Below are 14,925 nucleotides of genomic sequence, written 5' to 3'. Positions count from 1 at the left end.
GAATAGTTATATATTATAATAAATTATATATAATATAATAATATTAATTATACTTATTGTTGTGTTCTTGGAACATTTAAACAGTGCAAACATCATTATATTTTTTATGAATAGTTCGCTTGCAGTTGCGATCACTTACCAGATACCACATCTGCGGCCACTTGGAGTCGTCAAAGGACATGGCGTCCACCATGGACATGGCCCGCGAGGAGGTCCTTGAGGGTCGCATGCGGATGAAGTCCCGCTTGGATCGCGACTTGGCCCGCTGCTGCTTCGCCCAGTGGACGCGGTCGTCGTCATCCAGGCGAGTTTGGTGATGCGTGGCGGGGGTGAGCGACCGCTTCGAGACCTTGTGATGTGCGAAGTGGTAGTGATCATCGAAGATCTGCAAGGAGTGAACAAGCATCATAAATGCGTTAATGGGTTGTTTACGAAATAACGAAATAACGAAATAAATAAAATAGTAATCTGTATGTTGGGAGATAGCAATCGTTGCTGTTAACATCTCAGTAAGCTGAGGAGAGCATATTTGTTTAAATTTTTAATTTTCCAAAGAAGTTAAGTTCTTTATACTCTGGTCATCATGTCTGGCGGAATGCAAGGAATGCGCAAGTTGGCCGACAAGCTCTTCACGCCCAACGAAATTCGACGTTTCCAGGCGTACAAGAATCGTTTCAGTGAGAAGTATCTGACCATTGAGGGCTTGAAGTCCACCTTCAAGAGACCGGATTTGGGAAAACTATTCAATCGCCGCGTCTTCTCATCGAGCAAAGCTGGTAAGCAACGTAGATCACTCTGGTAAACTCAATATAAGGTGCACTACTTTTAAGGTTGCCACGAGGAGCCGAAAGCTAAGGAATGTGACCCCAGCTGGGATGAGCTGTATCCACCCGGACCGCCGTACAAGCCCTATAACACACACTTCTGGTATCCAGATCCCGAGTATCTGAATAAGCAGCAATACATTGTTTGGTATCCCGAGGGTGACGAGTGGAAGAAGCGTCCCAATTTTACGGGTAAAAAGATTCCACCCGTCGATCGCACCTTTCGCACCAAGCTCATCAACTTTGGACCCGCTCATCCGGCGGCACACGGAGTACTCCGCATGATCCTCGAGCTGGACAATGAAACGGTACTCAATGCCGATCCCCACATTGGACTGCTGCATCGCGGCACCGAGAAACTGATCGAGTACAAGACGTATACGCAGGCATTGCCCTATTTCGATCGTCTGGACTACGTTTCCTGCATGGCCAATGAGTTGGCCTACTGTCTGGCGGTGGAGAAGTTGCTGAATGTGGAGGTTCCACCCAGGGCCAAGTACATACGCACCATGTTCTCGGAGATAATGCGACTCACCAATCACACGATGGCCATAGGCTCGTCGGTGCTCGATTGTGGTGCCATAACGCCACTCTTTTGGTTGTTCGAGGAACGTGAAAAGTTGTATGAGTTTTCGGAACGAGCTTCGGGCGCTCGTCTCCATGCCGCCTACATTCGACCGGGGGGCGTGGCCAGTGATATACCACTGGGCTTTATGCACGATCTGTACCAGTTTATCAATCAGTTCAACCATCGCTTGGACGAGGTGGAGGACGTCGTGACCGACAATCGCATCTGGCGTATGCGTAATATTGGCATTGGCGTCATATCCGCACACGATGCCCTGAATTATGGATGCACTGGACCCGTTCTGCGGGCCACTGGCGTCAAGTGGGACTTGCGCAAGCAACAGCCATACGATGCCTATGATGAGATGGATTTCGATGTGGTGGTGGGTTCGAATGGTGACTGCTATGATCGCTACTTGGTGCGCATGCGTGAGATGCGCGAGTCGGTGAATATCATCAAGCAGTGCATCGATCGCATGCCACCGGGTGAGATCAAGGTGGATGATCTGAAGATCTGTCCACCGCAGCGGAGCAGAATGAAGGAGGGCATGGAGGATCTCATCCATCACTTCAAGCACTTCTCGCAGGGATTCCGTGTGCCACCGGGCCAAACGTACTGTGCCGTTGAATCGCCCAAAGGCGAATTTGGAGCATTCCTCATCTCCGACGGCTCATCGCGTCCCTATCGCTGCAAGATTCGTCCAGCTTCCTATGCTCATCTGGCGCTCATGGCCAAAATGGCACCCGCCCATCTTTTGGCCGATGTTGTGGCCATTATTGGATCGCTGGACATCGTTTTTGGCGAAATAGACCGTTAGTCAGGGTTTGGAAATTTCCATTACTTTTATTATAATCCCTATTATGTGTGAGAACATCAAATGCCCAAAACATGAATAAAACAGAAAGCTATTTATGCAGCGTGTCATTTCAAATGCACTCGGAAAAATGTACACTTTTTTGTATAGAGAAATATTGGCCGAAAAAGGCTTGACAATATAATATTTCATAAATTCATTATACACAAAATACAAATCGTTAATTTAGTTTGCTTCTGAAAAGGAACCCTGCTTTATATATGTATATCTAAACCAATTTTTTCTGCAAGTGTAAAAAATACCACAATTTTAGGCCAGAGCATGAGTGTAATTAAAATGGGCTTTTATTATTTTTGAAATTTGTGCAAAATTGTTCTGATTTAGTGACGCATGACATAAGCTGCTGCGTCCCTTTCCCTCGCTATTTGCCATCTCTCTTCCTCGCAGCTCCTGTGTAAGTGAGATAAAATAGTAGCTGGGATTTTGCCGCAGTTTTGAGAGCTTTGTGTGTATGTGGGAATGTGTGCGCTTTGTTGTTAATTGAATTTCATTGTGCTAAATTCTTTGGCAAATTGCAATTTAAGGGCTGCACACGAAGCCGACTGTGAGTCAAACTATTTTGCAATTACAATTACAATTAGTTGTGCAGAAACGTTGACAGCATTAGTTATGGCAACTACTGGGCCATAAAGTTGGCCCACATTGTTATGGCCAGCCACAAGAACTCGACCAATTTGGGAGGTGATTGTCATGCATTCCTGCCGCCATTCTCTTTGCCACACTTATGTTTTCCATAAGTGTGTGAATAAGTGTGTTTTAAGTTGGACTTAATTGTAAGCGAATTTCTGAATTCCCAGGCATCTATGTACACCCACCTCAAACATAATACTGGCACATCATTAAGGACTAGGCCAAAACCATCACAAAGTTTGCTACCTCGGGTAAACGCATAAAAGTATGCAACACAATTTATTTAGGCTCACAGCAGGATGTCGTCGTTGATTTGGTTAACAGCGGAAGAGGCTTTCTCCTTCCGGCCGCCACTTTCTCACACTTCTTTATCCTTGCAAACACGTTCCACTTTTCATTTTCGTTGGGCTATGTAGTTGAAGGTCTGAACAAGTTGCATAACTTAGAAGTTTCGCTAATGTATTAAATACTATTTTATATTTATTGGCATATATATGAATAAATATAATTTTAAAGTTGTTAAGAGTAAGAGGCATATACATGAAATTCCCAAGCTTTAAACTAAGTAAAAGCAGGAGCAAGGATGCTTCCAGACTATCCCCCTATGTTTTGCAGTGTTTGTTGAAAAATTCGAGCTATTGAATCGCACAGGATGATAGGTGAGGCATACATATGCGCCCACAGCAGCAGACTGAGACCCCAACCCCCAACTTGTGCCCACCCTTAACCCCCAACTATGCCCCACCCTTAACCCCCAACTATGCCCCACCCTTAACCCCCTGTTGGCACGGCTGGGCAACTACTAAAATTTTAATTGCTGCTACTCGCTGCGTACGTGTCGCCCGGCGCTCAAAGCTCGTTTAGTTTTTATGTCCGACGAGTGGTGCCACGCCCCCGGCTCGCGCGCCCACTATCAAGTTTATTAATTTATGCAGCACACACACACTCACTCACACACACACATACATATGTACACTTGGATTTGTTTACTTGCTGCCTGCTCTTGTGCATATGCAATTTTGTCTAACATTTTAATTGAGTTGGGTGGAAAAGTTAAGTTAATACCTCGCACACGCTCACAAACACGCAGTCCACTGGGTATCCGCATTTTTGAAAAAAAAAAAAAAAAGGATATACGTATATAGGACGAGTTCTGAGTGCTCTTAGGGCTAGACTGGCAATTGGCTTAGTTTTAATTGTTTTGATGCGGTTTCAATTAAAAGTGACTTATGGCAGTCAAGCTGCCCACACTTCAATCAAGGACTCTCACCAGGATACTACTTTCCTTAGCCATAAATAAATATAATATTAAGCAAATAATAAGATTTTATGTTGGCAATGAAAGGATTCACTGTTATTAAGCTGCTTAATACGTGGTTTGTATAAATAAATGGTATAAATTCAATACATAATCTTGAAGAAAACAGCCATCATAACAGCATACAAAATAAATACTTTGTTGGCCAAGTTAAGCGATCTTAACCGCATGAAGCTTATTTTCTAGTGCAATGACGCCAACGACATAGATGACACAGAAAAGGCAATAAAACGATGGCAAACATTGCCAGCAACAAATCGTTTAGAGGCAAAGAGGGATATGTTAAGCTGTGAATAATGCCCACTCCATGGCAGCTCTTAAAATTGTCAACAATTTAATTAATCAACTCGCTGGTGCAGGCCACCTCGGGGAACTCCCTGATAAATGGCTGTTTGGAGCGAGTGAAAAAACGAGCGTAGAAGGAGCAGGGACATTGGCTTAGCCATTGGCAGCTATGTGAGCTGAGTGTGGTTTTAAATTAATACGTACACTGGGAGAAAGTTTCGCATGAGGCGGAGCAGCTAAATAAAATTCATGAAAAATGAAACCATGTCTTTTCCCCCACTGTATTTAAAGAGAACAAGAACCTCAATGTGTTCAATTGCCATTGAAAATGGTTAATTTTTCGCCGTCGCCAGTGGATGCCTTGGGGCATCGATGGGATGTCAGATGAGGGGCGTTGGAAGTGGGACAGGGACCTGCACCTGGTGACAGCCAGACAGGATGCTGCCCTGTATAAATATGTGCCCCGTTTCATTAGCTACTAATTAATTTAGCTCGCACACAAGCACTCACCGCCAACAAAACCACCCAACCAACCAACCAACCAACCAACCAAGCAATCCAACGCCCCATCGCGTCAAGAAGGAAATGCAGTTTGGATTTTCAATTAAGTGGGCGGGCCAAGGAAGTCGGAAGTGGGCAAGCTGAGGGGGCGGAGGGGTGGTGAGGTTTCCACCGCTTGCATGCTGGAAAATATTAAACAGTGTTAAAAGCGATGACAGGTGCTGGGAACGGAGCCCCAAGCCCATGGGCTGAGCTGCAAACTACGAGAACTGCGAGAGCTGTAAACTGTCACACAGGAGCTGTGAAAGATGTCAAAAGCAGCGCGAGTGGGCGTTTCTCGGTGGGTTGTTGAAGGGGGGAGGAGGGGTAAGACGACCACCCCCTGCTGGGGATCACCATCCGAAAAGGTTAAACATCATTCCCAGACAAAATGAGGACTTAACAATTTGTTGTTTGTTATTTTTTCCAACGCGATGCATATGTGTGCATGCATTGTAGGTTACTTGATCCTCCTTTTGTGCACTCGGCAGGTTCGAGTACGAGGGTCGTTTGATAAGTCCGTGACTTTTTGAATAAAATATATTTTTTTCGTCAAAGAAGCGTTTTATTTCTCAACATAATCTCCTTTTAGCTCTATACATTTAGTCCAGCGTTTTTCCAATTTTTTTATTCCTTCCAAATAATAGGTTTTCTCAAGGCCCTCAAAATAGTCGTTTGTTTCTGTGATGACCTCTTCATTTGACCCGAATCTCTTACCGCCGAGCCATTTCTTCATGTTTGGAAACAAAAAATAGTCACAGGGGGCTAAATCTGGAGAATATGCTGGATGGGGTAGCAGTTCGTAGCCCAATTTATGAAATTTTGCCATGCTGACTACACACGTGTGCACCCGTGCATTGTCCTGATGGAACAGCACTTTTTTTTTCGCCAAATGCGGTCGTTTCTGCTTCAAATCAATATCGAATCTGTCCAAAAGCTCTGAATAATATTCGCCGGTGATCGTTTTACCCTTTTCAAGGTAATCGATGTGAATGATACCTTGTGCATCCCAAAAAACTGTGGCCATGACCTTGTTGGCCGACAGACCCACCTTGGCCTTCTTTGGTGCACGTTCACCCGGAGAAACCCACTGTCTTGATTGTTCTTTGGTCTCTGGTGTGGTGTGGTGGATCCATGTTTCGTCTACGGTAACGAAACGGCGCAAAAATTCGTTTGGATTGCGGTTGAACATCGCCAAACACTCCTTTGAAATGGTCACACGGTTGCGCTTATGGTCGTGTGTGAGCAATCGCGGCACCCATCGCGCGGAAAGCTTTTTCATGTCCAAATATTCATGTAAAATGTGATGTACCCGTTCAGTTGAGATGCCTACAGCCTCAGCTACCTCACGCACTTTCATTCTCCGATCATCCAATATCATTCCATGGATTTTGTCGACGATTTCTGGCATGACGACCTCTTTTGGGCGACCTGAACGTTCGGCATCACTTGTACTGGTACGACCACAACGGAACTCAGTAAACCATTTCTTAACCATTGAAATTGATGGTGCAGAGTCCCCATAATATTTATCAAGTCTTTCCTTGGTTTCGGTGATGGATTTTTTACGCAAAAAATAATGCTTAATTAGCACACGAAATTCACTTTTTTCCATTTTCGTTAAAATTCACGAGATCGTCTGCTTTCAATGCCTATAAAACGCAAACCAGAAAACGCAGCTTTCTCAAAATTTTACAGTCAGCTGTTAATCGATAACTGCTGACAGGAGCAGTGTTGTATTTAGAGCAGGTGCGCGGCAAATACAAAAAGTCACGGACTTATCAAACGACCCTCGTAAAAGGATAATTAATAAGTAATATAATAAAAGATGAATTAAAATAGTACTGGCCATCAAAAAAGGCATCTGTGTGAATTTTTACAAACTTAACAATAAATTTTAACTGCCATATTTGGCCAAAAAATGGTCATAACAAATATAAGCCAACAAAAAGAAATGGCTTATAAAGCTCGTTAAATGTTCGGTTTTTAAGTATATCCCTGGCTTTCGGCACAAAACACACTCGTCTGGAAATCCCACAACCATGTCGAGTTGTTTGCCAATCATTTGGGCACCAACGTTGCCATTTGCATATGCACATTGGTTACCTGGCTGGCTTTTGTTTCCCTCATCAGCACAACGATGCCATAAAAACGTATATGTATGCTTTTCCGGTTGGCGGCTGTAAGTTTTCCTTTGCCAGCCTTTTGTTAAAATATTTATAGAAAATGGCGACAATTTGCGACAAACAATTGCGGGTCAGCCTCCACGCACTTCAACGTGCCATGTTTATGGGTTTTATTTGCCTCCCGGTGTATTCGCTTTGTTTATGAGTGGCGAAACCACTTTATCCATAGGTCAAACCTCATTATGATCTTCCATGCATTAAGACTGAAATGGGTATTGTAGCTCTGGGCCATACTTATGGGTGGATAAACAAAAAGTCGAATCCACACCCACACCCACACCCACGCATATGCCAGCTTTCCACAAGGTGCTGGTGATATATACCCCAAGGGCTGGCCAAGGAAAAATCTACCACCGTTCGGCCAACTTGTGGACCCCGAAAATACATAATTGTTTCCATGGGAGAGATTGTAACTACATACACTATGACATGGTTTCCCTCAGTGTTTTTTCCTCTTATTTTTGCACTTCGAAATTGGAAGTTCCAATGAGGTGGGACAGCCAACCCTTCGGATTGCCGAAACTGTCCCCTGTGGGTAGCTAAATGTGAGCTACAAAACCGAATCTGGCCTTTCAGGGTAGCAAAAGGAAAGGAAAGGAAAAAATGTAATAAAGCAGGAGATCAGCTGTTGTAAATTCCTGGCATGAAGTTGCAGTTCCCCTCACAATTTCTCGGCTTTTATGCCAATTGGGGGAGCAATACATATCTTTTCGCAAATCTGTATCTTACGGGGGTTGATCCAGGATACTTACCCTTTGTGAAATCTTCGACCATAGCCTCAAACTACAAAATGTCCTAATGGCGATGGCAGAATATTCGATTGCAAATGGTACCCAAAATGTCTTAGAAATAATCTCTCAAGTTGTCAATGGTAATTTAAAATACCCTTCTTATAATTTGGTTCATAATGACTGGGTAATATTATATTTCCTGGATTATTTGCACTGGGCTCTTACAATTTTAGTAGCCACTGCATGCGAAATGCAATTTATTTGATTAATCATATCCGTGATTAACGATTCACTTGCATACGAAACCTTTGTCAAATTAATGCAGCAATTTAATTGTATGCATTCTCGTAGGCAAACCTCGCATCTCGATTTATTGTTTCAAATTAATTGAAAATATAAAAATCATTTTGGTTTTAAATTATGCGGCAAAACCTGGCTGCGGAATATTAATCACATTGCCAGGACAGCACCCAGTGGCGAAAAGTGTGTGTATTTATATTAATTGATGCCACATTCAGTAGTCACCGATGGGATCGAATCACTTTGCCATTTACCGGTTGCACAGGTGAAAATTAATATTCAAATTGAATTGACAACAACCAGGCATTACTATTCATTGCAGCTGTTAAATGCTGAAAGGTGGATTAAATCGTGCATCGCAGTCCTTGAATGCGATTTCCAATCCGATGTCCAATAAAAGAAGCATCACTCCAGATGGATGGCCACCGAGAGGCCACTTCGCGCCGAAAGTCGTTGAACAAAACACGAGAGTCCTGCAAACAAACGACATCCTTTCTCCCAAAAATGTCCTTTCGCAATATATGGCCATGCGGAATTTGACGAATCACTTCCATGGCCGCTGCACTCCGAAAATCAGAAAAAAAAGAGTTTCATGTTTTAAAGCGGATTCCTTGTATGGCCAAGGAGCAAGGACAAATAAAAGGCCTTCGTTTGCATTGGCGGAAGGGGAAACGACGTGAGCTGGCTGTTTAATAAAAAAAAACGGGGGTCCTTTGGTCATTCGCAGTCTTGGATAAGCCTGCATGTCCTTTGGCAAACAGTCGACGCACAGCAAACGAAATTTATTGGCTTTCGGAGGAGAGTTAACAGGTCCAAGGGTCCTTTTGCTCCATTTTTTCGGTTCTGTTTCTTACCAATAATGGAAAAAAGTTTATAATTACAATCTGTTATTTCCTTACTGCGCCTACAGAACCAAGATATACAATACATAGTATTAAATATTAGAGCACCCAGTACATGATATTATTTTATACAGATTATAGGATTACTTTCCACTTAATGAGTGTGTAAATGCAGCTTGCTGAGCTGTGCACTTCAACTGCGAAATTATCGTATGGTTTGAACCAAAACCACAAGCCAGAATTCCAGCACTTTGAAGTGGTGAACCAGACCAAAACCCACCAAAAAGAGTATAATGCAGCGGGCTTCTACAGTTTAGGTGTTTCATTTTTGAGACTCAGCAGTGGCTCATTAACCGCACTCGGATTCCATTCACAGCCCCATCAAGATATCTGCTGCTTCTGCTGTTGTTCGAATGGAGTTGAGTCGACTGCGCCCCAAATGCAATCGGGGAATTTCCAAATATTTTTGCATTTCAAGTGGCAGCATCAGCATTTGCGGCACAAGGCAGTTGTATGCAGATGAGCGCTTGGATTAAGGGTAGTTGGGTGGCAAAATAAGGGCGCGGGGGTATAGACGAATGTAGTTGCATTCACATTGCATTGCATTGCATCGCCCTTTGTTGAAAATTGATTGCACTTGTTGTCTGGGATGGAGATGGAACTTCGCCGGCCATCGACTGATGATGGTCCCATTTGCTTGAGTAATGATGCCACTTGCTACCGCTGCTTTATTTTCGAGATACCGAATCGGAGCAGCATTTAGGAAGCTGCCCCCTTAATCCTTTGATGCTCGCCCGTATCCTTGCGCAGCCTTTTAGTTTTGTAATGAAATGCGAAATGCGAAATTTGTTGCCGTTTGCCGTACGACGACATCGAGTTCTTTTGTCTCGTTTGGGAAATCAAATTGATTCGTTAGGTTGGCAATCTGTCGCTTGTTAGGCCAAATTGATTGAAATTAGGTTTCGGCTCCCCGTCCTCCTCCTTCTGGATGCTGATTCCAATGGGGTTTTGTCTTGAATTCCTAGCCTGGTAATTGGTTTCGCATCGCTTTCCCCTGCAGTTTGCTCTCATTAAAGGCGCTCAAAAGGAACGCAATCTATACCCCTGATTGCACCACAAAACTGAGCTTTGCAATATGGGAAACATATTCCAGTTATGCTGCATACCTCAAAGCTCGTCCGCATGACTTCTGGGCTCATTGGTGATTTACAGGAGGTATCGGTGCAGTTGGGCGCTATTATTGCACCTTGCACGTCTGAAATGCTTGGCAATGGACGAGACACACCCAAGTGTGCAAATGAAAAAAGCAAGAGAGCAGGATAAATAACTCGAAATTTAGCAAATAATTTGCACAGGAAAACTGGTATCACTGACTAGCATTGCGATAAGAAAGTTCTCATGAACATAGAATGCATTGCTAGTTATTGTGTAACCACTACTGTCTAAAATTTAAATCTTAATCTATCTACACAGCTAAAGTTATATATTATAATTATCCCTAGAATTTTTTCCACTGTTTTCCGGTGTTTCCTTGAATTTACCCGCCTCCCGTCTTGAACTATTTTCGTAGCCGCCTTCGACGGGGGCCGTGACACAAATTGACTTCGACAGCAGGAAAAACAACATCAGGTGCGCAAAATAGGGGGGCGCAAAAGGTGGGTGGTGGGGCAGGAATTGCGGGTGGCAAATAAATATATACACATACGTATGTATTGCCCATACACCCACACAAACACACACACAGACACATACACCGGCGCAATAACAATAATCATAAATACACAATGCGGAATGGGTTGCGTTGGGATGCCAGCACGTGTCAATGCAGGTCATAGGTCCCCCATATTTATATGGCATAACGCATGTTCAGATCTGAGGTATCCACTCGACTCCCCTTGCACTTCCCCCCTTCTGGGCACTTTGGTCTGAGTGGGCTTTTGGCTCTGATGTTTCCTCAACTTCAATTGGCGCCCATGGGAATTCGCTGTGCTTTCTGCGAGTTGCTACGATGGCTAATGGGGTTTTAAGGGGTATTTCGCTGGCAAAGAGGGGGTGATATGTTTCGCTCTTAAGAGGCCGTCAAGTGGCCCAAACGAGAGTACAAAGCCATTTGTTTCAGCCATGAGTACAAGAACTTAATTAATTTTTGTTTTGCCATTTTTCTCTGCGGAAAGTTTTTAGCCCACTTTACACTATCTTCATAGAAAAAAGTTTATATATTTTAATAATTTTCCCTTTTGCTGCAAAAACTATGTCTTGAAAAATCAATTCACACTTCACTGAACTTTGGAATTCTTTGTTTTTTAGTTGGCCTGCAATTTTAAAACGCTTAAGAGCCAAAAGAACAAAGAAAAGAGTTGGCCAAGTTCGCGTTCTTTACTTCTTCGACTTGTTTTGGGGATGGAAGGCGGGGAAAGCTCGTCAGAAGTTAAATTACTTTAAACTTATGCATGGCAAAGAATGTAATTGTTAGTGAAGGGAAAAGCCAAAAACTTTGCCAACAAAGGAACAATTAATGATGGGCAAAACGGGGATGCGGCTGAAGATCGAAAGAAAATGCGCTGCAAAGCGTTAAAGAGTTTTGTAGCCATCCCGTTCAGTTCAAGAAAATATGCCAGATTCAATCTCGTGTCATGATTGAAAAACTTTTTTTTTTGGCTGGCAGAATTCGCAAGTAACTGCGTAACAAATTTCAGCAATTGCACTCCCCTTTTAGTCGCCCTCAACTCTGTGGCATATTGCAAATCATCAGTGGCACACCCCCGGTACCATAAAATGAAACCATCAAAGTGCAAATGCGAAACAAATTGCAAATTGGCAGCTGGCAGATGAAAGTGTATGGGAGGGGAGGGGAAGGGGAGGGGGAAGGGGTACTATTATTATTGAAATGCATTAATCAAAATTTGTCGAGGTGCTTCGCATCTTTTTGTTTCACATTTCATTTCATATTTCGGGGTAGTTTGTAGTTTGTGCAGTGGTGGAACAGTTTCCAATAATGCAACGTCAAGGAAAAAGTATGAAATTGTTTTTCTTTTCCTTTCCATATTTTTTTTTTGCTCGGTGGTGGTGAGGTATGAGATGAGATATCAATTTGCTTTGCAGGGGGTGGCCTTCTAATGGAGAAATGCGAGCTAGTGAAAATGTTTACTTTTCCCTTATGAACCCAGTGGGGAACCATAATTTTGTCTATTCTATGCTTTTAAGGGAATATGAGATGATTTATGGAGTGAGACATCACAATTTATAGGTAAAATACAATGCACGGCTTATCCAGATCCATTACTTTTTATACATTAATTAAATTTTGGCCAACACAAAGACCACCCAATCCTGCAGCATGTCCTTCGGTCCTTTAAAACAAGAGCAAAATCCAGATACTGAGGCTACAAAAGAAAGGTTCAGATTTATGTAACCACAAAAGTGTCTAAGTCACACTCTGTCCAGCGGCGATAAGAGAAATTAGAGCTTTAAGTACACATTGCATACGAGGCAGGTAAGCATTACACTGAAACAAAAAAGCATTAGGATGTACGAAAAGCTACAAGTAAATTTTGATTGCCAAACAAGTACAATGTGAAGAGATATAATTTTGGTAACAATGGAGAAAAGCCTATTCTCAGGAGACTTCGTATTTCTGAGTGCAAATAATACCCTTTGTTGCAAGTATTTTCCCTTCTTATCTATTCTATCGTCTAGACGAAAAGCTGCCTCGAAAATAACACAGTTCAGATAAACGGAAATAAAACTGAGCTAAAAGCAAACTTCTTGAATAGCCGAGAATGCGGAAAAAATAGGCGAGTATGAAAGATGAGCAAAGTTTTCCGGTATTAAGCCGGAAATTTATGTTTGCGTAAATAAGCACAGACGCGGCGCAGCAATGTGGAAAACCCAAGAAGAAGAAGAAGGCTTCAAAAGCTGGAAAATAGATAGACCAAGTGAGTAAGTATGGTGTATGGTAAGTCTGTGCGCAAAACGGGGCTGGGGTGGAATTTAATGAAGCAAAAATCGAGCGAAGCTGCCACACAAGCACTTAAAACATTGTCAACACCATCGCAGTCTCTTCGAGTTAACGGCTTTCGGTTTTGGCGGTTGCTCTCTATACAAACTATACAAACTCCTTAGCCAACCGCCCACTTCATGGGCCCAGCTCCCCAGTGTTTTGCCCTCGATGCAGCGATGCAGCAGCAGCAGCCCTATTTGGAAAACTAAAACACAAGTAAAGCTGCATAAGGTGAAAGTGCAGAAGGGAAAGTGCAGGGGTGAACTGTCAAGTCAAGTGCCAAAAAAGTGAGTAAGCCCGGATGGGATTCTACACCCCTTTTGCACCAACTGCATCAACAATTTGTTGCATAGTTAGAGGCGACGCGTTGGCAGTCTAAACAATCAGTGAAAGTTGTGCGTGTGTTGGGTGAAAAGTGCAAAAACCAGATGGGGCAGGGTGGAAAAATGCAGGCAGTGCAGGAACTTGGGTTCCTTGCTTCAATTTCATTGCACTTCACTTCACTCCACTCCATCGGAGGCAACAAAAACGGGAAACTGGAAATAAATCCCCACAAGCACAGTTGCAGTTAGGTGAATTCAACATGTGCGTTTGTGTGTGTGTGTGTTAACAAGGATTTCAATTTGCTAGATGGCAGTTAATAGCCTGAAGACGCCGCGCTTGAAAACTACCAGTTTGAAGTGTTTGGTAAACACAGCACGCAAGTGTTAAGCAGTTGACTTAAATCATTAAATAACCGAATGCCCAATTGGTTTGAATTTCAGTTAAGTTTAAAGTTTTTTTTTAATTTAAATTCAGTGCCCGCATTTCTCGCAAAGCCAAATTATCGCTCATTTATCACTCTGGCACTCGTGATTGTCTGTCACTCATATGGATAAACGCGTTTTCCCAGCCCCCAAGGCTGAAGCTTTTGATCCAGCCTTCCACATTTCCATCATATCGCCTCACTGGAGTGAATGATGCTTGGCAGGTGTGAAATACGTGCGTTGTTTAATTCAAACCCGAAAAGTTCCATTCGCGAAGAAAATGCAATGCGCAACATTTTAACATAGTTTATGGGGCACACACACACAAGTATACAGAAACGCACAGAGACTGGCACACTCGCATTCACAAGTGCATGTGCAGCAGAGAACTGCAGCAAGCCACCGGCACCCTAAGTGTACCCGCTAAACACCGGGAGTCTCCGCACCCGGGTGTTTGGAGACACCCTAAATTTAGCAATGACAAACACCCGGGTGTTTTGCCACCAGGGTGTTTTTCTGTACTTGCACAAAAACACCCGGGTGTCTGCTGTGCAAAGAAGTTTAGGGTGGGTGACGCGCAAGCAAGAATCGGCCGCAGGTACTTTTCTGTATGCATAAAAATTGTATGGGTGGAAGCGAGACACGGTCCAAAAAATTTAGGGTGAATGGAAACACCCAAGAAAAAGGTCGTGCACATGTTTTTGCGTTTTGATGCATCTAATGTCTTTACAAAAAACAAACTTATGTATTATTAAATAATATATTAGGTATATTATTAAATAGTATTTATACTTAATTAGCACAATTCTATTGTTTTTTTTTTATCATTTTAAAAAGAAAAATTATACATACAAAGTTAAATATGGTAATTAAATATTAAAAATTGTAACAAAGCAAATAATATAAGATATAAAAAAGAAATGTCTATTTCGTGTTGGTGAAATTTCTGTAAAAAGAATGCATAAATCTACAGATTTTCGGCATAATATATTTCGTTTTTCAGTACTTAATGTACTTTTCTTTTTCGTATGTTACCTACCACAGGCACTCAAATGTCTACCAGACACCCGGGTGTTCACCA

General features: G+C 42.7%; 2 protein-coding genes across 7 annotated transcripts in view; one reads left to right on the top strand and one right to left on the bottom strand.

The window, feature by feature from the left end:
• The window catches only part of LOC120453524 (furin-like protease 1, isoforms 1/1-X/2), a 133,029-nt gene that overhangs the window by 10,430 nt on the left and 107,674 nt on the right, over positions 1-14,925 (bottom strand). For all 6 annotated transcript variants that reach the window (XM_039638275.2, XM_039638273.2, XM_039638272.2 and 3 more), the window contains one exon: positions 140-385. In XM_039638275.2, the coding sequence (XP_039494209.1) occupies positions 140-385 (246 nt within the window). The remainder of the gene's footprint in view (positions 1-139; positions 386-14,925) is intronic.
• LOC120453529 (NADH-quinone oxidoreductase subunit D) lies at positions 496-2,327 on the top strand. Its single transcript, XM_039638280.2, has 2 exons — positions 496-776; positions 831-2,327. The coding sequence occupies exons 1-2, from the start codon at positions 584-586 to the stop codon at positions 2,207-2,209; spliced, it is 1,572 nt and encodes a 523-aa protein (XP_039494214.1). The 5' UTR covers positions 496-583; the 3' UTR covers positions 2,210-2,327.

This window comes from Drosophila santomea, chromosome 3R (genome assembly GCF_016746245.2).
Source record: "Drosophila santomea strain STO CAGO 1482 chromosome 3R, Prin_Dsan_1.1, whole genome shotgun sequence".
Classification (NCBI taxonomy): Eukaryota; Metazoa; Arthropoda; class Insecta; order Diptera; family Drosophilidae; genus Drosophila; species Drosophila santomea.
This window is presented reverse-complemented; position numbering and strand designations above follow the sequence as displayed.

Coding starts and splice junctions, on each gene's coding strand:
- LOC120453529 (XM_039638280.2), top strand. CDS start 584: ATGTCTGGCGGAATGCAAGGAATGCGCAAGTTGGCCGACAAGCTCTTC. Junction 777..830: donor CTTCTCATCGAGCAAAGCTG/GTAAGCAACGTA, acceptor ACTACTTTTAAG/GTTGCCACGAGGAGCCGAAA.